We start from the raw sequence: 26,784 nt of genomic DNA on the forward strand, positions 1-26,784 counted from the left end.
TGTAGTTGTGGATTGGATGGATCCCAATCCAAGCATGAGGGAGAAACTGTAGTGGCTGCTAAAAGCCATAGACCTACTTGATTTGGATTTACTGTAGAAACATGGAGTTGACTCCTGGATTTGTAGATATAAGCTTTATTCCAAGGTAACAAAAACATTGCGATTCTTATTTTCAGGTGATTAGACACTGATGAAAACATAGTTATGTATATTATATTATATTCCTGCCATATTCTGTGAATGAAGCCCCCTAAATCTGACACACTGGACCTTTAATATTTTGTGTACATAGCAGTATAAAGCACACCCTATGTTTACAGTGTCTCAGTTAGTTTGTGGTCATTTGCTTTACAACTTTATTTGGGATCATGCAGCATAATAATAATAATAATAATAATAATAATAATAATAATAATAATAATAATAATAATGGTTTAAAACTACATTATGACACCCCGGCCCTTGTGAAAGACAGCACACCACATGATTAAGTAATAGTGTAGCAGTAAAAGCACAGGTGTTACTAAGATGGCTCTGTTCTGTTCAAGTGTCTCTGTAAGACATGAACAATAGACCCTGAAACTGAGGCGACTAAATGGAATTCAGCCCTCCTTCATATATTATTTACATCTGTGTTTTACGTCTGTTAAAAAGGACCTGTTCCCTAACAAAAGCTGGCTGGGGCCCCTGGCCACTGCTGATATATGCCATAGAGGAAGATGAGGTCACTTTATATGCTCACCACCTCTATGGGAACTCTGCAGGAATGTGAGTATTTGTCCTCTGACACCTAATACAGACAAGTTGGACAGTCCGGGAATTTTTTTTTTTTCTTCCACGCTCCCATTCGAAAAACTTCCCGGACCAATCCGTGCACAGTCCCGCTGCAGTGGCTCCTCCTCCCCGCTGCTTGCTCCCACATGTACGTTATCACAGCCTCTGTCCGTCTGTTACATTGTCTCATTGGGGACGCAGCGTTACGGAGCGCAGCGCCATGGTAACTCCATTGGACCGAGAAGCTGATGAGTGTTAAAAAAAAAGGACGGTGTCAACAGGAAATTAAGGGTGGATTAATCTGAGGCATGGCTCGTTGATGTGGACGGTGAATTAATTAATTGTAGTGTTGTGCCAACGGCGCTGCGTGAAGCTGTAGGGTACATGGCACGTTAGAAATGGCGAGGATTATATTTTCCTCTATGTTGCCATCGCTCGTCCGGAGCTCATCCGGAGCTTAGCACGTTCATTCCTCTCACTCATCGCACTGCATCTGAGCGGTGGTCAGCGGTGCGCTCCTGTTCCGCCCGCGGGCACACCGACGAGGATGGCCCGCCGCGGCTGCGTGAACTCGCTCTGGTCGGGCACGGAGCGCGTCCGCATCGGAGAGCGCCTCAAAGCGACGCTGGCCGGGGTGCTGGAGCTGGAGGTGCTCAGGTGCAAACACCTGGAGATGGTGGACGCCGCTCTGGAGGACCGAGCCTCCTGTGACTCTGTGTCTGCCGCCAACGCCGACGAGCCACAGGCTGCAGAGGAGGATGGAAGCGGAACCCCGGAGAGCGCCGCCTGCATGGATGCGGAGCATGGCTCTGCGACATCCCGCAGGCAACAGGTCAGTCAGTGCGTCTGTCAGCCCTGATCTCTACATGATGAGATTATTAAATATGGATGCAGGGATGATGGTGATCTGCCAACAAGCCAGTCCCTCTGCGGCTCAGTAGACAGATTTTATCGCTGCCTGGTGGCGCATGGCTGTACCGAGAGCTGAACACCCAGCTGAGTGAGATGGTGCCAGAGACCATCCAAGCATGCAGCCCGATCATTTTACACAGCAGCTCTGTGTGTGTGTTTGTCCGTCACATGGAGCAAATGTCATTGAGGTCAGGGTACCAGGACCAACTCCTGTCTGGCTGGCTCTGTGCCCTGCCTCAAGGTTAGAAAAGGAGGATGTGGTGGGCCCTGAAGTCAGGTGGAGGTATTAACACACAAGCAGGAAACCAGACACTGCTGCATTTCTTGGCACTGGCTGGTCAGCTCATCAGCTGTAAAGGTCACTTTGGCACCCAGTTTGCATTCAGATCACTCTGACCACAATGTGAAGGTAGACTCCATCACTATCATCTCATCCTGAACATCTTTTATTGTGAAAGAATGCTCCAGTGGACAGAGTTAGGATGTGTGAGCTCTTCAAACACACCCACATATAAAGTAACCCATTTCCCAACCTTGTCCTGAAAGGCACACACAGGTCTTTTTGTGTTGGGGATGTGGGGAATGTGGGTTGACATGTAATACAGGAGGACAGGATGTGAACAGGTCCCATCCTGAGGCCTGCGCACTGAGTGCTCTAGGAGGTCTGGTCCATTATTCCTGAACATGAACTAAATTTGAACCCATGCAGACGTCAAGATTTAGAAAAGGAAAAGGAGAGGATCAAAGTGACTGCTAGTGCACCCAGCAGGATTTTCTAGTCAGAAATGGGAGACGTATAAATGAATCACTGGCAAGAAAATACTGAATGTAACAAGCAGCAGCGACGACGAGAGCAATTAGAGGACTGACAGAAACATAATCAGCAACTCATCGTCATTTTTCAAGCAAAATTGTCAGTTATGACTTCTTAAATGTGAAGATTCATTGATTTTATGATGCACTTAACGGACATTTAATTGAACAATTGATTACTCTAGATAAATAATAGTTAGTTTTCGTTTAAGGAAATACATCCTTTCATTTCCTGTGGCTAATGTATTGTTAGGTCACCAATAATTGCACTTTTCCACCACATAGACATCCTTTTCTGAAATAAAATGCTCATCTTGACCGAAACATCATGAAAAAATATAAATATAATTGACTTAATGACGTAAACTTAAGGGGATTCACTGCTGTGCACAGAGAGTGAAGTGCTGTGCTTGTTATTTTATTCTACGTCCGTCTGTCGTGGATTATCTCCAGATCATTTTCAGATTTGACAAACCAGTGACATGACAGGTTTGTGTTGTGTTCAGGGTCTGCTGGTGCTGGCGAGTTTATCTTCTCAGATATTAAATGGATCATGTTTGGCTGCATTAATAATATTTATGTTATGTTACTCTGAGGAAGAGACAGATACTAAATATCTGTGGTCACTTTGCACAGAGTGTTATTACACTGTGAACGTGTGTGCCTGATACTAATGATCTGTGTTAGTCAGCAGCCTGCAGCACATTAATACATGTTGTGCCTGAATCATCAGGCACAGCTGAGGTCACCTTTTACAGAACGGTGTATTTATCTGACAAACTTATATTAAATCAAATCCCTTACAGGCTGCACTGAAAGGAGGAAAACAACTCTAAATAATGAAATCTGTTTTTATCAGTGTGGGGACACAAATTTGCGGTGGCATCTGAGCGAGGGCATCTGATGGAAGTGTGGTTCATAATGTGCCGCCTTCCACACCGCCCACCTACCAACATCTCCTCTGTGTTTTCCCCCTTGTGGTGCTGAGATATCCTGTGGAGAGGCCAAGCAGCATTCCTCATTCTCACCTCTGAAGGGAGCTGCCAGTGTAGCCGAGAAGCCTGGCACTCTGCCCTCTGCCCGGGCTGGCCTCCGCCAACACACAAACACACACAGAGACACAACATTTGCATAAATGGAGACAAATTGTTCTTATTGTTGCAAAGATGACCACAATACTGCAGCAGCTGAAGAGAGTAGATGGAGCACCTGCTGTTTATTTATCACAATAAAAGGTGGAGAAGTTACACTTCTTGTAAAGGTTTCATCCCCAAACACATTATATTAATTTTTTTGCTACAAGTTCTGCTTTTAAAAATACTATTTTGTCAGCCGAGGATTAGATGACTCACAGCATAATACACTCGACCAACACCAGCTCTTGAATGTGATTCACCTTTTCTTTCTTTAACAGCAGAGAAGCTATCGCTGTGCACATCCATATTTATCAGGTCAGGATTATATGGTGTCATCTGTGTTGGAAGAATGCAATTTAAGACTCTTTGCATCTTTTTTTTTGAGAAATCAAAACCAATGCTTATTCAATACTGTTTGTGAAAAGAAAGAAAAACACATTTAATTTGCATAAATATGTTTCAATAGCATAAATAATTTAGTTTTGGGCATGCAAATAGAGCCTGCTTTGATTTCTAAATGAAGTATTCTGTATGTAACTAGAAGAGAACACGTTTTAGCAACTGTTCAGAATGGGTGTCAAGGCCAAACTGGTGAAGTACTGATTGTCGCCACTGTTGCCATTCAGTGTTCAAAAATAAAATTATCCTCGCTGAAGGGAGCAGAAAGGACAGGAAGTGGGAAAAGTAGAGCTGCAGAGGCGAGCTACGATTTCATCAGCAACTATTTTGATAATTGAGTTTTTCAGACATTTTTTAAGAAACAAAATGCCATAAAAATGAACTGGTTTAAGCTTCTCAAGTGTAAAAATAGTGAAAAAACAGAACAGTACACTGGAGATCTGGTTGCTGACATTACTTTTCTTCAGGACCTGGACCAAATGACTAATCAATGAATCAGGAAAATAACCAGCAGATGAATCAATCCTAAAAATAGTTACAGCCATAACATTCAGCATGCGTATGTGCATTTCCACCATCTGCAGTGCCGTGTGCTCTCTTACTGAATGCAGCCTGTCTTCAAATTAGGTTTCGTATTGGAAAGCATCATCTTACATAGAGAGCCATTACCTTGACTTGTGGAGTGAGACAGCTTTTGTCTGTTTTTTTTTTTTTTTTTTTGCCTCAGGATCTTTCTGAGCTCACCCCCACCAAAAAAAAAAACACACACAGAAGAAGTCTGTAACGTTGTTACTTTTATGTGCAATGAAAGATTCACCTGAAAAAAGCTGGAGCACGTCACTCCACTCCAAAGATGAAGTTGCACTGCGTGGGCTGTTTTTGAATTTCAATACTGCATTAATAATGCATGAAACAATAAATACTGCGCCATGTAGAACTAGCAAGTACAAGTACTACCTTCACATTGTGATCAAACGCTTGCTCCGTTCTACACTGTTTGACCAAATTATTCTGCCACGACATGGCAACCGCAACTGTAATTTGTCTTGCTGTAATGACATAATGCTCTTATTAAGAGGAGGTGTGTTGCTTGTGCAGCTGCGATCACTGTAGCATCATCATCCAATCGACCCATACCTTGTCTCCATATTGTTCCAGAGGGGGCTGCTCCCTCTCATGAAGTAATATCATATTACAGAGCTCTGGGCAGACCCCCACCCACTTGTCTGTCAGCCTCCTATGATTTGATCATGCACTGGTCTTTGTGTAACGTTATATCCTGTAATGTGCAATGCATTATGTTATAATATGGAGGTTTGTTTCAGAGGAACTATGGAGAATTAGTGAAGGGAAAAGTTTATGACCTGTAAATAGTGTGATTTTGTGGCCGAACAGACAACAGGACATACATGCTGAGACCGGATTGTGCATGTTCAGGCTGAGGATGAGTTAAATATTTCGCCGGGCCTGTTGTGCTGTTGTGGTTCTGTGTGGGAGGAGAGGCGAGCTTGAGTTAGAGAGCGAGCAGCTGTAGCTATGGTGAGTACGGGGAGGCTGGCTTGAGGGATATTATAGAAGTGTAGGAGGGAGGGTATTTGTCAGGGAGGGGATTGTGGGGGAGGTGGTAGTGGTGGTGGTGGGGGTCCTTCAAGATGCCCTTCTCTCTCACCCGGCAACCGCTCACCCCCCCCCCCCCCCCCCCCCCCCCCCCCCCCCCCCCCCCCCCCCCCCCCCCCCCCCCCCCACCTCACCTCACCCTCCCTTCACCGCCTCACTCAGTGAGTCACTCTCTTATTTCTCAGTGTCTCTATTTTTTGTCCCTCTCGCTCGCTAGTTTTTTTTTGGTCACCCACTCACGCCACGACTCACTTAATATTCGGTGGGAGAGGAAGAGAAAATAATAATAATAGGCCAGGAGTGAGTTGAAGCTCCTAATCTCACCAGAAGAAGAGAGGAGATAAGCCCAAGACAGGTCAAAGTCTATTACTCTTTTCCTTCCTCCCCTCTTTTCTCCTCAGTCCACACCCCTCCTCCTTTCCTCTCCCCTTCTGCCGCTCTGGCTGCTCTTTGTTACGTCATCTGTCTTCTCCCATTATCTTCTGAGACCCCCTCCACCCCGGCCTTCTCTCCTGTCACCAGCAGTGAGTCACTACCTGTATTGTTTCCTCAGTAACAAGAGGATTGATCAGTGCCACTCACAGTGTCTCTGTTGTCTGGGCTCGATCAGTCTAATGCAGGGGCTCCTCTTGGCTTGCTATCCTGGAGGGGTGGGTAGGGGATTTAAAGGATAATTAGAGGAGGGGGTTACTCTACCAAGCCCCTACTAATCTAGGAAATGGAGGCACTTTGCTAACTTGCTGGGGTGATTGTTATTGTTGCTGTAGTGTGTGTGTGGGGCGGGGGGCCTCATTCCAGTAAGCGGAGTGACGTCATCAAAGTGTTTCTGGTAAATTTTATCATGGAGGTACAACCTTACATGTCTTTATACACGGCACTAACTGTGTCTCTACTCTCACTAAGACATGTAGCACCACGGAGCTGTGTGTTTTCAAGCAGAGCCTTTATTGCCAGTGGTGGAAAGTAACTATAGTACAATAAATACACTTATACATAAGTACAATTTCGAGGTACTTGTGCTTGTACTTACTTGATGCTACTTTATACTTCCATTCCACTACATTTCAAAAGGAAATTCTACTACTATACTTTCAATACTTTTCACTCTACTACTTTTATCTGACTTCAGATTTTAATTTAAACTTTTTTTTTAGATTTCTAATAATATATCACTCACAGGGTACATGTTTTCTGCAGAACAAGTAACTTTATTTTCATATTTTAGGTACCTGTATTTGTACTTTTACTTAAGTAGGACTTTTATTTGTAACAGAGTACTTTTACTTTTACTGGTACTTGATATCTTCCATCAGTGCTTATTGTTAAACAACAATGATGCTTAATTTTTTTTTTTTAGTTTAAACATCTCCTCCACTATTAATATAACTTATTGTTGTCTGGTGGAATCATATCATGATCTCATGTCATCATGCACACAGGACACTATTATACTACATTGTCTGGTACATGCAGTACACACGAGATGCAAATCAATAAAATGGGTAATCATTCTGCTTTACATGTGAGGAATTTAGCCTCATGCCTCATGCATGACAGTATAACACAGTTCATTGTTTTGTGTCGTACTTCATACAGCACGTTGAGCTTGAAGGTTTTATTCTTGACACTGAAAACAGTAATTTGGCAAAAAATGTTTATCGTCCCTCCATTTTCCTGAAGTCTTGAGCAGTAGAAATTGTTCAGTTGTCATGGAGATGGTTCAGTTTGTCATCATGTTTCTTTAGTGTGTAATTTTGGTCACATGATAAGAGGTAGCTGTATAAGAGGGAAGAAGGTAACCACTAAGATGGTCTCCTTAATCTTTCTCTGACTGACTCCTAGTGTATGACCTTCATGACTTTTATATAGGGTGCATACATACATTGCATACATTTTTCATATCATGTGACATATTTATAGCTATATGATCAATATTATTATTATTTCATATAGTCCAGAGGCGGTACATTACTCACCACACTAGCTGACTTGATAATGTTGCTGTCAGTAATGGCAGCCTCTGAAAACATGCAGAACAGAATGAGAAAAAACTCAAAGCTGTGCAATAACTTGGTGTTATCCTTTGACTGCGTAATCATATTGTGCTGATATGATCATGATGTTGTTACTGTAATAATAAAAATCTATAAAAATACAATGTAATTCAAAGTACTGTGTAATAAAAAACGGATATTTTTGTTTTATACCTGCGGTTTTATGTGATGTAATGCAAAACAGTAGAATAAAGATTTCAGTGTTTTTTCATAGATTTGCCATGTTCAGACAGATACATAGCCTCACTATTTTTTAATGGTCAGATTTAATAAGAAGTGCAAAGCATAAACGTCTAGAGGATTGTGGTGACCAGAGGTGAAACAAGCCCAGTGTTCTGTATCATAATGAGTCATTATTACACCCACTGGATGATAATACCTATATCGAATTAGACTAAATCTAATCTTAGCAGCTGTCGCTGTAGTAATTTTATACCTTAAATTATGTCTTTTTTTTCCTGGTTGTAAAATGTTTCTATAAACTACAGATGTTTTTACCTGGTTCGCCTTTTTATCCACGTCAATGTTGTATATTTAGATATTTAATACTCTCATTGTTTCTCAGACCTAACCAGTCACATTTTTTTTTTATTATTTTATTTCCAGGCTCCGTCTCCCTCTGATATAGTGGTCTTGCCGTGTCAGAGCAGCCCAGAGGACTCTGTCAGCAGTTCAGGGGATGGGATGGTCCACTCTTCATCTGGCAGGGGGAGTAACTCGCGCTGGTCTACTCTGTCCTGGGACGCACCCTCTGACCTGCTCTCTCCCCCAACACTAGACCCCAGTGGTACAGTCCACCTAGAAAGCGACTCCAGACCTAGTTCAGGTAAACACACACGCACGCACCTAAACACTCATGTTCGGTGGTCAGCAGTGTGTGATTACTGCACTGACCAACACAGTTTTTCACCTTCTGATGTAACCACAGCTCACCTTGAGTAAGAGAAATTCCATTAAACATTAACTGTATTCTTTTTTACTTTTGTTTACCCGCACTGTGTGACTTGGCTCTGACTCATTCATTTCTCTCTCCCTGTCAACTCTTCAGCCTTTGTTGCCAAACTCTTATCCACTCACTGTGGTCTCTGTGGCTATACACCCAGCTCACACATTCCTCTCCCTGCTATGCAATCATGCACGCCTTCTTTTATACAATTCTTTGCGTTCTTGTTGAGGATTTTGCAAGTAACTCAACTCACACCTGAAAGGCACCCTTTTCCAGAATTTAAGAATTAAAGGTTCATAGCTTAAATATTTATTCCTCCAAATCTGAAATTACAATTTTATGATTAGATGTTTTTACACTGCAGCACCTCGTTACTTGTCAAACTCTGAGTTTTTGAGCTTATGTAGATACCTAGTTTTGACTTTGACAAAACAGGTCAGCAAGTACCTAAGTTAGAGAATTAATAATTATAACAATGCAAATAAATAATGGGCAGTAACACAACCATAGAGGTCAGGCGGCCTATCTCTTGGCCTACATCACTAGTGCTGTTGGTTATCATTGTTGAATATTGTCACAGATGTTAACATTAGACACACTCCTCTATCTTCTCAAGGCTTCTATTCAGTGAGTGGGAGCTCTCTCTCGGACTCTTGCTACTCTGTGTCCAGTGATGCCGCTCAGGGAGGATCTGCGCCACCAGCCAGACCCCTGAAGCTGTGGGAGCAGGCTCCTCTGTCTGCTGAAAACACTGACATCCTGTGGTCAGAAGGGGCAATGCAGCAGCAGCAGCAACAGCAGCAACAACCTGCACTGCAGAACAAACCAGAGGATAGTGAACCAACAGAAGGGACATCAGTATCAGGTGAGCTGGTACTGACAGTAGATCCTTGTCATGTAAATGTATCTGTGTAAATAAAGATTTGCAGCAGCGGACTGAAGCTCGTTCAACAGAAGACAGTTTGAAGAGTGTTCTGATTAGAAACACCAGTGGGGATGAAGATAAAAATATTTAAGGATGAAACAACCAATATAAAAACATGGTTTGCCTAAAATTCTTCTTCTCTCGTCTTTTACAGTCCAAAATGACCTTGAAGCAACTGGTCTGAGCTTCCTATCTGACCTCTGCTTAAGCCTCGGTGACTCCCTGATTTCTTCTCTCCTTCCACTTCTTGATCCCACCTCCGCTTCCTCCACTGCATCCCTCCATCCAAAACCCCAGCTAGACTCTCGCTACTGCACAGACCTGGTGTCCCGTCGGACGAAAGAGGTATATCCCTACCCCAGCCCACTGCATGCCGTTGCCCTTCAGAGCCCCCTCTTCACCTCCCAGAGTCAGGAACAATCAGCCTCTCCGAGTCCTGAAGGAAATCAATTAGATGAAGAGTCAAACAATGATCCAACACTGCCTCTACAGCCTCAACAGCCTGCTTCCTTCACCCAGCTGGAGCAGTACATCTCTCGACTGGCTCGCCAATACCACAGCCGGGTAAGCTCCTCCACTTCTGATCTCACTTCAGCTGCCACACATATTCCAGTCACGCACAGAGGCCTTTGTACCCCGGGCAGGAGTCACGGTTCCACCCAGTCCCTTTCTGCCTTCGAGAGCCGCAGTGCACTGAGCATCACTCCCTGTAAGTCACTGCTGGGAAACTCTGCCAGAGTCAGCCTCAGTACGACTGGGAAAAAAGCCACCAGGAATTCAATCAACCTGGGTAACCTTCCTTCAGCAACTGGTGAGGACTTGAACATAAATCTGCACCTCAACCTCAACTTGAACCTGACTCCTGGTTTAAACTCTAGCCGGGGACTGGTGGACAATCCCAAAAATGGCAGTAGTGGATCTTTGAAGAGCGACTTTGCTGCACCTTCCACGGTTTCTGCTACATCATTCTCCTCCACTACACCCACTCCAGCTGTTAGGACTCGCCCTCGCATTTCAACATGTCCAAGCAGCCTGAGCCACCGCAGTTCCCTGGAGGTCAGCTCAGGGTCTGTACCCAGTTCTGGATTTGGGTCATCTGCCTTCTGCCGCTCATTAGACTGGAGCAGCGGTGCTCCACCTGAGACTGGGTCATCAGTATTTGGTACAAACTCTGGATCAGCTCCTGGGTCTCAGCGCAGCAGCTTGATCCAAGAGTCCAGCTCCAGTCCTAAGCTAAGCGAAGACTCCCCCATGGTCGGGGAGATCTCCCGTCTCTCTGGCCTCTCTAGGGCTGTTGTGGTTGGACTGATGGAACAAGGTGTGGAGCTGGACATTGACTGCTTTCAAACAGACACTGCAGGCGAGGTGAGGGGTCACAGTAAAACTCACCTGACAGCCCAGACTGATCAGTCACATGACTATGCTAGACTGACTGACCTGAATCCCCAGAGACCAATACAGTTGTCGCTCAGTGTCACCCATTCGCCACAGTCACAGTCCAGTCTCACCCCTCCTCTCTCACACTCCAGCAGCCCTATACACCCTTATCAGTCCATCCATATTCCCTCTCCCCACTACTCCTCACACTGCCACTACCAGCAGATTCCTTCACCATCCGACCTTCCCTCTTCCACAGCCTCCTCTCCTGCCTCCCGCCCCACTCCCAGGGGCCACTCCCCTCCCCGGCCTCTCCAGCCATCCCCTCTGGGCGGCACCCCGCTCTCGGTTTTCCGACGCGATGCACCCTTCCAGTGCTCCCTGCCTCGCACCAATACGAGGAGCTCTCCTTTGGAGCATGGCGGCATCCTGCCAAGGGGTGGATCTCTTCGGCAGAGTGGGGGAGGAAATGGAGGTACTAGTGGGTGGAAGAGGGCAGAGGGGGAGGGGCTTTATAAAGGAAAGCATGCCTCACACAAGTTGATCAGGGCAGCCACAGTAAGCAGCTATGCCAAGAGAGAGAACTATAGCTCAGTTTGGGGTCAGGAGCAGGAACGATCAGCAGCCCAGACACAGAGGAAGTCCTCCAACAAACTCTGGAAGGGCTTTGAGGGACGCCTCTGGGGCAAAGAGTCTGAAAACGAAAGGGAGGAGATGGACAGAGCAGAGTATGGCTACAGTTGGAGGAGGAACAGCATTGGAAGCTGGAGAAGAGAGCATCGAAGGTCGAAGGCTTCATCCAGTAATAATGACAAGAAGCCAAAAGTCGAGAACTCCCCCATCTTCTCAAAGAAGAGGGGCAAGGAAGAAGGAGAGAGACGCAGCTCCAGCCTCAGGCTTTCCAGGAGGGCCTTGTTCAGGAGTGAGTCTCAAGGCTTGCTGGTGCCTCGTAACCACAGCGAGGAGCCCACAAAGCGTGCACACTGGGTCTCCTCATTAGACGTGGGCATGTACATAAGCAAAGAGGAAGGAGTCAGACTGTTGAGAGCAAAGGAGGAAGACAAACGCCTATCCTCCACTGCTAGCCTCTTTAACCTCTCTCGTTCTCAGAGCCTAGAAGGAAGCTGCCATTCCATCTCCCCTCTCTCCTCCCCTTCCTTCTCTCCATCTCCACCTCCACGGATGCCCCTTCAGCGCTCTCGATCACTGAGAGACTTGGGGAGGAGAGTGTTTGGCTCCATGAGGTCGCTAAGTCTCAAACGGAAGCCATCCAAGAAGTGACATTTGTACAATAAACGAAAATCACAGTAAATACATTTTCCATGTGTTCTGTTCAAAACACCAGTAATGATTGGTATTCTATTTCATGTGAAAGAAGTGCCAGCATTTTTAATTTTCAAGCTTCAAAAATGTATGATTGATTAGACAGATTTCATATCACAGGCCATAAGATATCTGCCAGTTGTCTGATCTATCACCAATAGGCATGTAAAGCCTGTAAAGCCCAACTATTAATTATATTTTTGACTCATGTCTCTGATTCTTGCAATGTTTTTATACATTTTTAAAAGCATAGCCACTTTTTTTATCCTGCCCCCCAAAACTACAAAATGTCTGCAGCATAATCAGAGTGCTTTGTAGCCAAATGATTGCACTGTGTCCCTCTGAGACTTTCCTCCCTGATAATGTATTAATATAACCTGTGCACCCTACAGTAGTAGGAGAGTGCTACAGGATTTAGCATGGCCAACAGAGAAACGTCTGTGAAGAAAACGCAGGTGACAACTTCATTTAGGGGTGAATAATTCATTTTAGGAGCTCCAGTGAACACCAAACATTTAAAAAACCGTATTAGTGTGGGTTTTTTCAGTGTGAATGCAATTTCAAAGTATTTGAACAGGAACACTTTTCTGGGGTCCTTTTGAGCCTGACTTAAATATATTGAATATAAACTCGTTATATTGGCTATAAACAGCTTCATTACATATTGGTTGTCCTCCTGTAAACATGAGTATGAATGTGTCTGTGTACACCTTCTGCATGCTGCTCTGTGACTTGTTCAGTGATTATAGCTATTGTGAGAATGTGATATTCCTCTGTTTATGGGCAATATCGCCTCTGAAGTACAATCATATTGGCCAGATGATGACCAAAACCAAGCAAATACTCTTTAACTTGATATTGTGCTCAGGATTTTCAAATAAATATTGAATGATTAAAATATTGATGAGTTATTTGAGACAAGATGTGGCTTCTCATGGCTTATAATAAATAAAAGAAGCTTATAACTAAACTTGTGCTGGGCCTGAAATACTTTCATCGTATAATAATTTACAATCAAAAAGACGTCACAGCTTCAACATTATTTAGAAAAAATATTTTACTTGAAAACTCACAAAATCGACATTCACAGCACTGACCATACAACTGCAATCATGAAGGCATAATCAGAACTTTGAGTAGTGCATGAAGAGTCTCACTTTACCTTAGAGAGGATCCAAAGTCTTGATCTTTTGGGCTAAAATTAAAAAAAGCTTTGTTTCCGTGTTGCTAGGAAACTAACTTTCCTGCTCTCTCCTTTCTATTTTCAGCAGCGACATCTTTACTTTCCCAGTGACTGCATCTCAGAAATCTGTATCTTTCTTACTTTCCAATGCTCACCTCATTAATACCTTTTGGAGACACAGTAACGTGATTAGCGATTTAAGTTGTGTGAACATTCTTCAGTTGTTTTGTAATCAGTTGAGGTTGAACACAGTCTCCCTCAGGTTGAGGCTTTATTTGGCAGGTTGAGCTGGCTGAGCTAAACTCCATCTCCAGCTCTGTTGGTTTGGTTAATCCCCTTCTGTGGAGCTGCTCTTCACGCTGGAGGAAAACATGCCTCGGTACATGGCTTTCTCTTTTTGTAACTCCCGATTCAGTTTTTCCTCAGCTCTCTGCAGGTGCTTTCTCACATTGGCATCTGGAGACAGAGAAATATAGTTATAGTTGACAGTTGTTTTGGAAATACAAACTTTCCTTTCCACAGATTTTCAAATATGTAGGAAAAGGATAGGACAGCATATGCAGAGGTATGCTAGAAATACTCCATGTATAGATATGATTTATCTAGCTGTGACAGAGCGACATATCCATGATCAGCAAGGTATCAGCATGATTTTTCCTTGCAGTGAGTTATGAACTGCACTGACTTTGTATTTGGCTTTGAGTGCTGCCAAAACATGTCTGGTGCACAACAGTACTGCGGCTGACATATTCTTTGTAGACACTTGGCAGAGGACAGTGTTGAGATATAAGAATGAGAAATAAATGAATATTCATGTGTATGATGGCCTAAACCTGCTGTGGGTGGTCCGGATGTGCTGACCCTTTTCCTTACCATTAGGCTGCTCACTGCAGGCCTGGGTGAGATACTGTTTGGCTGTCTGCGCATCTCCCATCTCTAGAGTGGCTACTCCTGCCCTGTACAGTGCTTTGACATCACCTGGTCGCCACTGCAGTACCCGCAGGCTGTACTCTCGCACACGAGCATAGTCAACGCTCTGTTTCTGCAGCAAACAGGCTGAAAGATAATACATACACAGTATAATACAAGATATTGTACACCCTGTACCAAGCTGCCAATTTCTCTCATTAGTAAACTGAGCAGACTATAGTTATTCAAACTGATTTTAACAGAGCCTGGGATATATTTAAGTCAAATCTAGTACTCTTTTCATGCTTGAGAGGTTTTATCTACCAGCTAAGTTGTTGTAGCAGTCCCCTTGTGTGTTTCTCAGCATAGCCTCCTGTTCAGGTGTGAGGACAGGTGTCTCAGGTCCAAATCCTTTGACTGACGTCATCACATCAGAATCGAGGCCTCTGAGGACCAGCAGAGCACGGTGATAGCGCCCAATGGCAGAGCGAATGTTCTTCTCCCTGTAGAAAGCGTTTCCTTCTGTTTTCATTTGGGCTGCTTCCTCTAGTGAAGCCCAAACGGGCTTTGCAGAGGTCTGTCTTTGTCCAGAAAAGCCTGGTGCTGTTGCTGCTGCTCCCTGCATATCCAGACTCCCCTCTCCTCCTCCTCCAGCCTCCATTTCTGCAAAGGAGCCAGTCAGCTGTGGGATGAATAAGCAAACATAAACGAATGCGCTAGAAAGCTGCAGGAGAGACATTTCAGTTCAAACTCAACATTTAGTGTTAACTAAACAGATATACTGGCTTAAATGAGAAATATCTGAGAAAATCACTACAGATACATCAGTCGTCATATCAGATTAGGCTCGAAGACTACTAATGTTACACGGAAAGCCAGTACTTTTACCAGTAAAATGTGGGCAATGTCCAAGCAGGGAGAGTCTAGAATCTATGTATGTTTGTCCCTACCATTTCCATTTTCTCCTATTCTATCGAGCTCATTATCGAGAATTATAGGAAGCAACTATTTTGGAAATGATTCATCCTAGAGACTGGGAAAATCTCAATGAAGAAGGTGGTGCGATACTAAACTGCCGGGGTTCCCCCCTTTAAAAAGTGTGTGAAATTGTCCAGTGATGAAGTTGTAAAGTGCGACCGACTGAATACCCCTCAGCTCACCCTCTCATTTCAGGTGTGAAGAAAAAACTGCAGTGGCCATGAAACATGTAACGAAAACGCCAGTTTTTAGTTTGTCCGTTCTGGGCTACTGTAGAAACATGGTGGACCCCGTGGAAGAGGACCCACTCCCTCTGTGTATATAAAAGGCTCACAAACATAACAATTCTTATGTTTGTGATACTGTGAGATATTTTTTTCTATTTTATTTTAATTTATACCTTATGCAGTTATTATTTATATCATGTTCACTTACTTCTGTAATATTATTTATATTATGGTCACTACTCTTGCATTAATAGTATTATTTGTATCATGGTCACTTTCTTTGCAATGTTTCTTACACTATGGTCACTTTACACATTTCACATTACAATACTCTTTTTATATATCATGCCACTTTTATCCTCAGTATTTGTCTGTTTTAAAGGGTGATTGTTTTTCCTGTTTATTGTGTAGGTTATAGATATTTTTGTCTGTTTATTGTGTGTGTTTTTTTTTGTTGCCTTTTCTCCTTTTTTCTAATTCTGTAGTGTATGCTAATCTTTCCTCTGCTGCTGTAACATTTCCCCGTGGTGGGATGAATAAAGTATATCTAATCTAATCTAATCTAATCTAATGAAGTCTAACTTCAAATTTAACCCCCCAGAAATAGATGGAGTCATGTGCAGCCCGTTGACTTCATCAGTCTTTCACCTCCACCCTTCACTACATGTTTATCTTTCTCTCACCGCTCCTGTCTTCCGTTGCTAGGAAACGTTAGCTTCCACGCTAAGCTGGAGTCCATGGTGATGTTATAATTAGATGACGTCATTAATTTGGAACGCTCGCGCACTTTAAACGGACGTTAACGGTTGGTGGCTACAGCTAGCCGAGCCGAGCCGAGCCGAGCTAGCAGAGTCACCGTGCTAACTTCACCTGTTTACACGCTAGCTAAGCCTCGTTGTGTTCAGTTCAGGGTGTGCACACACCTGCACGGTTTGGCACGTTAAAGTGAAACGGATAAGTCGCTGTGCATCATCTCACCTGACGCGCCACCGAAAGGATAATCAACGGCCAGCTAACTGCTTCCAGTTGCTAATCATTGTGCTGCTGTTCGGCCGCTTCCGTGTTTCGAACGAAGCGGTCAGAACTTCAACTGCACGCCGCGAGACTGCCACCACGAGGCCGAGCAGGGAACTACGCCACATAAAAACAACGTTTATTCAATTCAGCATACTCTTTCTTCTAATATACATACTCATTCTTAAAGTAAAAAAAGAGAAATATAAGAAGAGGTACAAAAAAGGTAGTTTTTAAATTTATTTTATTTACTTTACATACATGTTCAATTTTAATCTTAAGCGTGGAGACTCCTTGGGTTATGTACACTATGTACTGCAAACTAAACTTGCATTTAATTGCATTTGTTCTAGTATATTTCTGTTTGTTATAGTTCTATTTCCTTATTTTTATTTTTAAAAAGTATTTTTTTTGTTTTGCTTTTTATATAGTTTTCTATTTTATTTAGATTTAATTCAACTCTGCACGTTTAATTTCTTTGTACACTTAATTTCTCTGCATAGGTTAATTTTAATCTCTATCTATCTATCTATCTATCTATCTATCTATCTATCTATCTATCTATCTATCTATCTATCTATCTATCTATCTATTGTGACGTTTTTCAGGCCAAGGACCCCATAGCTGATAGAAAGAGATAATATGCAACACAATTATTACCCCATAGCTGATAGAAAGAGATAATATGCAACACAATTATTTATTTATTATTGTGTTGCATATTAAACTGGACCTACAGTAAGGTGTGCTAGCTCACATGATTGTACAATAATTCATGTGTAATTAATACTATCATATATATATATATATATATTCTCACAAATAGGCCTATTGATGTAAAAATATGTTGGATTCATGCTAATGTGTGTTATGGAACTTTCTATCCTTAGGTTACATGGGGTCAGGTATGGGCCTTGAGGTCCTACAGTAGCAGCTGTTTGGGTTCGCTTGAGGAAGGCAGGTGCCAGCCTATCTCAACGATGTCTGATGACCAAGGTCGAAGGAAATGAATGTTGGCTTCCTAGACATAATAGATAGCTTGCTGTTGACGTACCATTAACAAAAACAGACAACAGTGGCCTCAGTGGGATGAAAGCTGACCACCAGCATGAGTTGGGCAGAATAGAGACAGACTTATATGCATACCTGATGGTATCTGAGAATGCGTTTGAAGGCCCAGGCCATAAACAGTAATGGTATGTAAGTGGGCAAATAGGGGTACTTCCATTCTGCTGAATGCAGGTCCAGGGTATACATATGACAATATAAGGGCAGGAAATACCACTTTTCACTACTTTATTTATCACATTTATTTACTTCCCAGCTTATTTTGGCTTTTATTGATTGTTTGATAGTTAAACATAGACTTGGTAAAAAAAAAAAAACAACAACATACAAGTAACAAAACAGACTAAGTTAATCAAATGGATTAACAAAGAAATTACACCAGAGCACAATGGAGGAAGTTCTCTGCTCGAAGAGATATAAAGTATTGACTCAACAATTACACTATAATGTTGCAGATGGTAAATGTGGGACTAATTTAAAAGACTTTATATACTGCTTGGTAGCTTGTGAATGTCAAAGATCAATAAAGTCTTATCTTAACCAGTAATAATACATAGTAGTTTATTTATTGTTTATATTTTGGATTATTAATGTGAATCTGCAGAGTAAGCTAACTAGTACTGGAGTAAAAAAAAATCAATATCCCTCCCTGAAATATAGTAGAATATAAAGTAAATGGAAATACTGAAGTACAAGTATCTCAAAATTGTGCAAAAGTAAAGTACTTACACCACTATTATTATAAATTCATAACTCATGCACTTGTTACAAGTAACTGTCACACCATCCTATGACCAAGATGATCAAGTATTTTGTATAAAAATAGAGACATGATCATATATCTCCATACAAAGCAAGTTAACATCACGTTTCCCTTTCAGTTCTGCTTATTTGTAGCCAACATTAATTCAGTCTCATTCTGAATTTCAGGTTTCTCCCTCTCGTCTGTGTTGGTGATGCCGTTGCTCATTAATATTATGTTTTGTTTTCGGGTTTTGACTTTAAATACGTCCCACCTCTCAGGAATCACTCCTTTATTGAAAAGCATTGAAGCCAGAAAGGAGAACAACAAAGTGGCAAAGATGGTGGACAACATGCAGATAGTCCTAACAGGAGCGCGCTGGACATATACACCATCCTCAAGAGTGCAACCAGGCAAGTGGAGAACAATGGGCAATCCTATTGATGGCTCACCGCTCAGTATTCTCAGCAACAAACCAACTAGCAAGCCCATAATGGAGCCATAGCCATTAGAAATGTTGGAAAAGAGGACGCAGACGAGTTGAGGAAACATGATAGTGTAGGTTATGTCTGAGCCCAGGATCCAGAAAACCATGATGCTGTTATGTAGGAAGGTGAGCAACGTGCCAGCCAAGCCCACCAACACCACGGTGACACGGATCACCCACTGCAGCTCCCTGTCTGATGCCTGCAGAGGAAAAATACATGAAGTTGAGACAATAAAGAAATAATCACAAATCTATCCTTCCCCTCCTCTTACCTTGGTCCTCAGGATGTTCTTATAAATGTTGGATGTGAAGATGGAGGCGGCTGACAATAAAGCAGAGTCTGTTGAGGACATCACAGCAGCAGCTATGGCTCCGATACCAATGATGGAGATGTAGTGTGGGGTGAGGTGCTGGAGAGCGATAGGCAGAACCAGACCAGCATCTCCACGCTCATATGGGGACGGCAGGCCGTATGCAGTCGTGTTCCAGTCTGACACCAAAATGTAAAAATGTAAGCATAAATAAGACTCACTATTCTTTTCTACTGAATTCTGTCGCTGCACCTGTTGATGCTGCAACTGCTCCGATCAATATAGATGGGACGCCGAGTATGAAGATGAGAGGAGCAGCAATAAAGCAGGTGATCCTGGCTGTGGCTGATGAGGAGGCTGACAGGGTTCTCTGGTGGAAGTCCTGATATCCCAGGTTACCAAGAGCCTGATAGAAAACAGACAAAACAACTCTTTCTCATCACTCTGTACCTTAAGGACCATGATGTGAGTCTTGTGTGTTTATTTTTGGGAAATAAAGTTGATTAAATGTCCTTGTTATCTTTGGAACGGGTACAATGATAATTTATTCAGTTCATTTACTGGCTGCTGGTAAGTTTGAAATATTTTAACTCTGAATTTGCCTTGATTGTTGCCTTGAACTTATCTTGTTTCACCTTTATTGCTTTGGAAAGAAAAGTTACATTCATAAACATAGTTTATTATTATTTTATTTCTTTCTTATTATCATGCTTTCAGATTTTTGTGTCTTTTTTGATAGCAACAGTAGAGACATCGACTCAAATGGGAATGTTGCTGTTACATGGTCAGCTGGTCACCTTCAACTTTGACCAAGCCAATGTGCTGGGTCTGCCAATAGAAACACTATTAATACATTAGCACACTGCCAAACTACAAACCGTAGCATCGCTCTAACATGTATATAGTTTGAAGCCACTCTAAACAATATTAATTTATTACCTGCCCCAGAAACTTGACATAACATCCTTTTTCAGGGCAGAGTGCGGGTTAATTACAGTGCAGGGAAATTTAATGTGACCATATATCATATAGTCAGCACTCATGACCTTAAAGGATAGTTTGGGTTTTGTTAAAGCAAGGTCGTGTGCTTATGCATAGACAGTGTGTTAATCAACAATAGACAGCAGTCAACACAACCCCTTTTTGGGGAAGCAGACAGTCTCAGCATGGAAGTAGAGCAAAGCATGATGAAACATGATGCAACATATGCTCACTACAATGTACACTTTAACAGATATTAATTTTTTGGGTCTTATTTGTGCGGCTAAAACACATTTTTCTGCTGACCCTGTCCACAGCAGTGCTTTTCTCTTATTCTGTGTCTGCTTCTCCAAACTAGGAGCGCTCTGGCCACTGTTTACTGTAGGTAACACACTGATTTTACATAAGTATCTCATACAAACACACCTCGAAAAAAAAAGAAACAGGACTCCTCTTTTAGCAATGGCTCTGTTCATGTGTAGCAGTCAGCCCTGACAGTGTGACAGCGAGGCAGCATGAACCTTGAAACTGAAATCGCTAAAGTAACAGTACAAATATACTGAATGTAGTTTCTTACCAATACTAAGAAATTATCAATCCACCTCCACGTCCTGTCTTTATCCACTGAGCCAACCCAGGGGGGCTGGTAGGTGAAATTGAAAGCAGTCCTGCTGATGTCAGTTGAATGGGGGTTCATCAGGACAAAGGGGACACATAACCACTGCAAAAAAGACACCAAACCACTGACATAAAGATTTTAAAACATTAATATTCACTGGATAAAATGAAGTGAAAATTAGGTGTGACAGTTTCAGACAATCTACACTGATATGCTGCTGTGATGAGCAGACAGTTGAAGGCTTGGCAGGACCCCAGGGCAGCACCATGTACTTTCACAAGATAAAGTGAGATATAGTAGATGTAGTAATAGTTTTCGTCCCTCAAGAGAAAATGTACTAAAACTGCAATCAATCTAAAAGTCAGAACAGGCTTTAACAAGCTTCGAGATGTTGTTGAAGTTAACAGTTGAAAGTAAAGAACTCACCAAACTAAAGAATATGAGGATTAGCTGGATGATGTCTGTGTACGCAACAGAGTAGAGGCCTCCCAGTAGAGTGTAGACGATGGCTACTGCAGCAGAGATCCAAATGCAAAGAGCGTACGACAAATCCAGGATCACACTCATGGTTGCACCTATAAAGTAACACAGACTCATAAACACATTTGGTACATTTAACACTATATTAGAATGATGCCTCATTCTCTTTAGCATGACATCCACTGTGCACAATCACTATGAATAAAGTTTAGATAAACGAATGGTACCAACTGGTGTGAGACTGCATTAAAGACTTGTAGTAGGTTTATTCTTTGCAAAGATCACACAGTCATACAGAGTGCATGCAGTCTGTATGATAAGAGACAAAAAGAAGTTGCACAAGAGCACATTATTTAGTTTCGTTGTCATTGTGGTGGCTTCACTGAAGATAAGGAAGTTGGCACAAGGTGACAATGAGAAAGAAAAAACGCTCACATACCTATGCATATAGTAATACATTTCTACTTGCACATGTCTGTAATTTCCCATTACACTCTCCTCAGCTGTATTAGAGTCATTCACAAATAGGGGTGGGAATTGGAAAGATTTTATTGATGCCAGTGCCATTATTGAGTTGTCTTATCAGTCTGATTCTGATTCCTGATCAGTTTTCTGTGTGGGACAGCAGTCAAGCTCCATTGTTTGACTGTTGTTTAATCTGGAATTGCCACTATAGCCAAGTGCAACCAATTTTCCTGTTCAGGGATAATATCACACAGAGTTTCTCCACATCACATTAGGGTCATTCATGGGCGGACTGGGACCAAAAATCGGCCCTGGGGTCATTTGCAAAGTAATCACTCTGTGTGGATAAGGAATATCCTTATTTGGACCCTAGTGGGTCTAATAGGAATAAAAACTAATAATCTGACTGAAAACAATACCTACTGCTAGGAATAGATGCCAGTTAGTTAGTTATTTTCATATGCTGCACTCCTCATAGAGATAGTATACCTGTGTTTTTCATCAAAGTCACGCAACTTAAGTTGCTTATCAAAACAAATAGCTTAAGTTATTTAAATTTGTTTTTACAGGTGGAGTGCTATAGTTGTGTAGCCACTCTTCACTCATTATATCACATCTATTTAGCATGGGATAACTTCACAGCATAAGATATAGCTGCATTGATCTTGTCATCATAAAGATCCTTAAACACGTTTCACCATTTCACCTGGCAACATTGCTGGAATTAATTTACTGTTCTACATATACGTACATATAGTGTGTTCATCTTCGTCACAGTGCTAAAAGTCAACAATGGTAGGAACGCAAATTGTAATACTGCAAAAAGTGACATTTAGAGAAAATCTATACACATCTATGTGACTTACCTAAGCCAATGAGAGTTCCTGTAACCCAGATTATGTCCGATATCAGCAGCGCCACAGACAGAACTCCACTTATTGAATTTCCATACTTGATCTGGAATGGGTCCATCATTGTCACATATTTTCTGTCTCTCATTTTCTTAGCGAAGAAAAGTCCACCTTCATGATTGGATTGAAAGGAGACAGGAGTTTTCATTTTGGCTGTTTAAAAGAGCTTCATATGCAGTATCACTGTTTCCCTTTCATGTACAGTATTCAATATTTTGTGATGACTTTCAAAATGTGTCCAGTTATTATATACCACATCTAATGCAATATATTTTTATTATCATATATCAATATCATAGTGAGAAAAAACTGAAGTAATGTCTTACCAACAATGAAAGACAGGGCTGCTGTTAATGGCATGACAGCCCAGGTCAGTCCCATGGTTGGAGTGTACACTGCCTCTGTCAGACCAACGATGAAGCCTCCTCCAACAAATGTAGCTGTAGGAAGCATGCATATAGTATATACATATTTCCTATATTTGTGAGACATATTTACAACAACATACAGACCATCACTGAACACATTGTAACCCAGTGCTTAGACAAATTTATTACATTTATTACTTTTATTTACTTTTATTTTACGTTAAGATGAATTTTAAGTTAAACAAGACGTGTTTACCTTCTTTTTATTCTTCTTCTTAAGACTATTTTTAAAATTTGTTTTAGTTTTAGTTTTTAAATTCAGTAATCACATTAAATAAAGTATTTACTGCCGTTTTGAAATCTTGAGGATCTTAATAGGAAGTTTGGGCATTGATTGAAAAAGCCTGAATGTCACACCATAGGACACAGTGTAGTTTAGTGAAATGTTTAAAACAACAGTGAAAGAATTGACAAGGTTTTTATTGTCCTTACATTTTCTTAAATATCAGTCTACACACAACATAAATATATATGTGGTACATACTCTGCATACTGGTCAAATAGCTGGATATAAAAGGCTCATTTTAGGATAACAAAAACACAATGATTCTTATTTTAAGGTAATTGTAAACTAATGAAAACAAACTTTTATATTATCTAATATTATATTATATTTAATTAATTATATGATATTCTTTATCTTATATTATTTAGTATATAGATTATATTATATTATATTATTGAATTAAGGGTCATCCAGATGTTACCCTAAACCTACTTTTTCCTATGTATGTTTCAAATGCCCTCATCACACATTTACCTGTCATGGTGAAGACTCCCACTGCCAGACTGATCCCTCTGTTGCCCAGCAAAGTGACCTCTGTCCGGTCTGCCTGGCTGCTGTTCTGTACCCGCTTAGACTTCATGGAGGCCCAGATGCCGGTGGCCAGCACCAGCAGGTAGAAGAGGACCATCACCACCAGTCCTGGGACGTTTAGGCTCATCGTGCACTGACTGACTGAATGTGGCTCCCTCTGTGCATTGACTCTGTGTTAAAACAAGAAGGAGCGGATTCCTTTATAACTGCATTGTGTTTCCTGTTGTTTTCCCTCCCCCCTGTTTTTCTCTGCTGTTCATATTTGTGTTGCTGGGCCTCTGGTCTTCCCTCTGGTCATCCTACTCCAGCTCATCTTGTTGTCAACCCTCTCAGTATATAAAAGTGGTTCAGCCCTCCAGACACTGTCAGATTGTAACTACGCATGGCCAACTTTGTACACTCTGCTCATGGAAACTTAATCCTCCTGTCTTTGTGCTGCAGGAATACAGGTATAGCTGGTGGTGCGGTACCTCTGACCTGCAGAACCCACAAGCCCTGCAGCAATTTTTCACCTTGCTACCTGCCCCTGCATCAGTTTGTCTGGTCCTTAAAGCCACCTTAATCTCACAGCCCTCTGAATATCAGTTAGTGTTTGCACTTTAGGTCTGCAGATGTTACACCATTACAATAATATGGGTTCTAGCTTGAATAAAAATGATTAATTTAAATTTGTAAATTTATATTAAAAAACATTTCACTTCAGGCTAATTTCACACTTACTGCTGAGTGAGCTCTTCTAGTATTTACTCTGAATTCACTCATTTAAAGAATGTTTGGTTTCAATAAATCTAATGGTAATAAAATAATTGAACAATATATTATTAATAATGATTCTTTCTGCAAATTTAAGAACACAAAACGTTTTCATTCATTTTATTTTAAAATGGAGCAATACATGAAACCATGTTCTCCCCCAAAAACAAGGTGGCTATCTGACTGATAAAGTTATCTACTAGTCTCAGATGTTTGCTGTATCACAGCCAAATTATCGAACATAAACTAGCAGGCTCGGGCAATGGCTAACTTCAGCTGAAGCAAACACCAGATAGAAACTGTTAGCTGCTACTGTCACAGGCTTGAGCAAATTAGATGACTGAATGAATAGCAGTCACTCAATTAATTAACCAGTCTGCTGTGCCTCTCTTACCTAGATCCAGACCTGTAAATCCACCGAGTCCACAAAGATGACTTAGCAGTCTGAACCCAGAGACAGAAATGTGGAGGAAGTAAACCCAACCAAGAGGACTTGCCTAAAGGGGGCTGAACTTATATTAGAGTAAGAGTAGCTGTAGGTGTGGTCATGAAAAACTATAGTTTAAAAAGATGAAGGATCTATTAAGAATGAAGAATACAGTAAGGATATAAGTATTTCTTTTATATTTTGATATTACGCACAATAATTCATCATTCATCATGAAAAGGTTATCATGTGGGAACATTTTCACACGACAATGATCAAATTATCATGAGTTATTTTCACAATTATTGTCTACAAACAAGTTATTTTCACAAGATAATTATTAAAGATAATTAACCTGTGCGCACATCAAGCCACATTTCTTTTTTTTTCTTCAAGAATAGAATGAGGGCCAGGGCCAGGTCAGAGAGGTGACATCTAGATTGGGGACATACTGACTACTCATTAGGCAGTATGTTGAAGAAAACTGTTTAGATGCTTTATACGCAAATTGTCTGTTAACAATTTACAGGGGTTGAGACAGCCAATCTTTAGGAAAATGTATAAGAACCAACTGTCAGAGCATATCAGTTAGTTTTCACTTTAGGTCTGCAGATGTTACACCATTACAATAATATGGGTTCTCTAGCTTGAATAAAAATAGTAATTTAAATTTGTAAATTTATATTAAAAAACATTTCACTTCAGGCTAATTTCACACTTACTGCTGAGTGAGCTCTTCTAGTATTTACTCGGAATTCACTCATTAAAGAATGTTGTTTTCAATAAATCTAATGGTAAAAAATTGAAATATATGTATTAATAATGATTCTTTCTGCAAATTTAAGAACACAAAACGTTTTCATTCATTTTATTTTAAATGGAGCAATACATGAAACCATGTTCTCCCCCAAAACAAGGTGGCTATCTGACTGATAAAGTTTATCACTAGTCCAGATGTTTGTTGCTGTATCACAGCCAAATTATCGAACATAAACAGCAGGCTCGGGCAATGGCTAACTTCAGCTGAAGCAAACACCAGATAGAAACTGTTAGCTGCTACTGTCACAGGCTTGAGCAAATTAGATACTGAATGAATAGCAGTCACTCAATAATTAACCAGTCTGCTGTGCCTCTCTTACCTAGATCCAGACCTGTAAATCCACCGAGTCCCAAAGATGACTTAGCAGTCTGAACCAGAGACAGAAATGTGGAGAAGTAAACCCAACCAAGAGGACTTGCCTAAAGGGGGCTGAACTTATATTAGAGTAAGAGTAGCTGTAGGTGTGGCCATGAAAAACATAGTTTAAAAAGATGAAGGATCTATTAAGAATGAAGAATACAGTAAGGATATAAGTAATTTCTTTTATATTTTGATATTACGCACAAAATTCATCATTCATCATGAAAAGGTTTCATGTGGGAACATTTCCACACGACAATGATCAAATTATCATGAGTTATTTCACAATTATGGTCTACAAACAAGTTATTTTCACAAGATAATTATTAAAGATAATTAACCTGTGCGCACATCAAGCCACATTTCTTTACAATTATATTAATCTTTTGCCATTTGACACAGTAGTTTTGGTAGTTTTATACTACCTGTTATAAAAAATTAGGATTACACTGCTATTTAGATGTTTTAACTTAACGATGTTTGTTCCTATTTATTACATGTCTTGAGGGCACTTCCCTTATTGCTGTG

At 41.3% G+C, this 26,784-nt stretch overlaps 3 protein-coding genes across 4 annotated transcripts; 1 reads left to right on the top strand and 2 right to left on the bottom strand.

Moving 5' to 3' along the window:
• The first annotated feature begins 820 nt into the window (after nt 1-820).
• si:ch211-168f7.5 (mucin-17) lies at nt 821-13,565 on the top strand. The gene is made up of 4 exons (XM_027284553.1): nt 821-1,606; nt 8,312-8,531; nt 9,268-9,516; nt 9,731-13,565. The coding sequence occupies exons 1-4, from the start codon at nt 1,322-1,324 to the stop codon at nt 12,232-12,234; spliced, it is 3,258 nt and encodes a 1,085-aa protein (XP_027140354.1). The 5' UTR covers nt 821-1,321; the 3' UTR covers nt 12,235-13,565.
• Nucleotides 13,566-13,717: 152 nt separating this feature from the next.
• ttc9c (tetratricopeptide repeat domain 9C) lies at nt 13,718-16,684 on the bottom strand. 2 transcript variants are annotated; one of them, XM_010749675.3, is made up of 4 exons: nt 16,552-16,684; nt 14,693-15,050; nt 14,333-14,515; nt 13,718-13,915 (listed from the first exon to the last, which is right to left on the bottom strand). In XM_010749675.3, exons 2-4 carry the CDS (start codon nt 15,027-15,029, stop codon nt 13,788-13,790), a joined length of 648 nt encoding a protein of 215 aa, XP_010747977.1. In that variant the 5' UTR covers nt 15,030-15,050; nt 16,552-16,684; the 3' UTR covers nt 13,718-13,787. The 2 variants fall into 2 exon arrangements, with proteins under 2 accessions (XP_010747977.1, XP_027140365.1); XM_027284564.1 differs by lacking the exon at nt 16,552-16,684 and adding an exon at nt 16,257-16,490.
• A 713-nt stretch (nt 16,685-17,397) lies between these two features.
• On the bottom strand, nt 17,398-26,241 carry LOC104934101 (high-affinity choline transporter 1). The gene is made up of 9 exons (XM_027282990.1): nt 26,216-26,241; nt 23,840-24,066; nt 22,978-23,091; nt 22,607-22,762; nt 21,222-21,370; nt 20,754-20,897; nt 19,448-19,601; nt 19,157-19,374; nt 17,398-19,084 (listed from the first exon to the last, which is right to left on the bottom strand). The coding sequence occupies exons 2-9, from the start codon at nt 24,021-24,023 to the stop codon at nt 18,533-18,535; spliced, it is 1,671 nt and encodes a 556-aa protein (XP_027138791.1). The 5' UTR covers nt 24,024-24,066; nt 26,216-26,241; the 3' UTR covers nt 17,398-18,532.
• Nucleotides 26,242-26,784: the final 543 nt, after the last annotated feature.

The sequence above is a fragment of the Larimichthys crocea genome, chromosome I (assembly GCF_000972845.2).
Source record: "Larimichthys crocea isolate SSNF chromosome I, L_crocea_2.0, whole genome shotgun sequence".
In the NCBI taxonomy this organism is placed as follows: domain Eukaryota; kingdom Metazoa; phylum Chordata; class Actinopteri; family Sciaenidae; genus Larimichthys; species Larimichthys crocea.

Coding starts and splice junctions, on each gene's coding strand:
- si:ch211-168f7.5 (XM_027284553.1), top strand. CDS start 1,322: ATGGCCCGCCGCGGCTGCGTGAACTCGCTCTGGTCGGGCACGGAGCGC. Junction 8,532..9,267: donor CGACTCCAGACCTAGTTCAG/GTAAACACACAC, acceptor TATCTTCTCAAG/GCTTCTATTCAGTGAGTGGG. Junction 9,517..9,730: donor AGAAGGGACATCAGTATCAG/GTGAGCTGGTAC, acceptor CGTCTTTTACAG/TCCAAAATGACCTTGAAGCA.
- ttc9c (XM_010749675.3), bottom strand. CDS start 15,029: ATGGAGGCTGGAGGAGGAGGAGAGGGGAGTCTGGATATGCAGGGAGCA. Junction 14,516..14,692: donor CTGCTACAACAACTTAGCTG/GTAGATAAAACC, acceptor ATTATCTTTCAG/CCTGTTTGCTGCAGAAACAG. Junction 13,916..14,332: donor CTGCAGTGAGCAGCCTAATG/GTAAGGAAAAGG, acceptor CTCTGTCTCCAG/ATGCCAATGTGAGAAAGCAC.
- LOC104934101 (XM_027282990.1), bottom strand. CDS start 24,023: ATGAGCCTAAACGTCCCAGGACTGGTGGTGATGGTCCTCTTCTACCTG. Junction 23,092..23,839: donor GGGAGTCTTCACCATGACAG/GTAAATGTGTGA, acceptor TGCTTCCTACAG/CTACATTTGTTGGAGGAGGC. Junction 19,085..19,156: donor AGAACATCCTGAGGACCAAG/GTAAGAGGAGGG, acceptor TTTCCTCTGCAG/GCATCAGACAGGGAGCTGCA.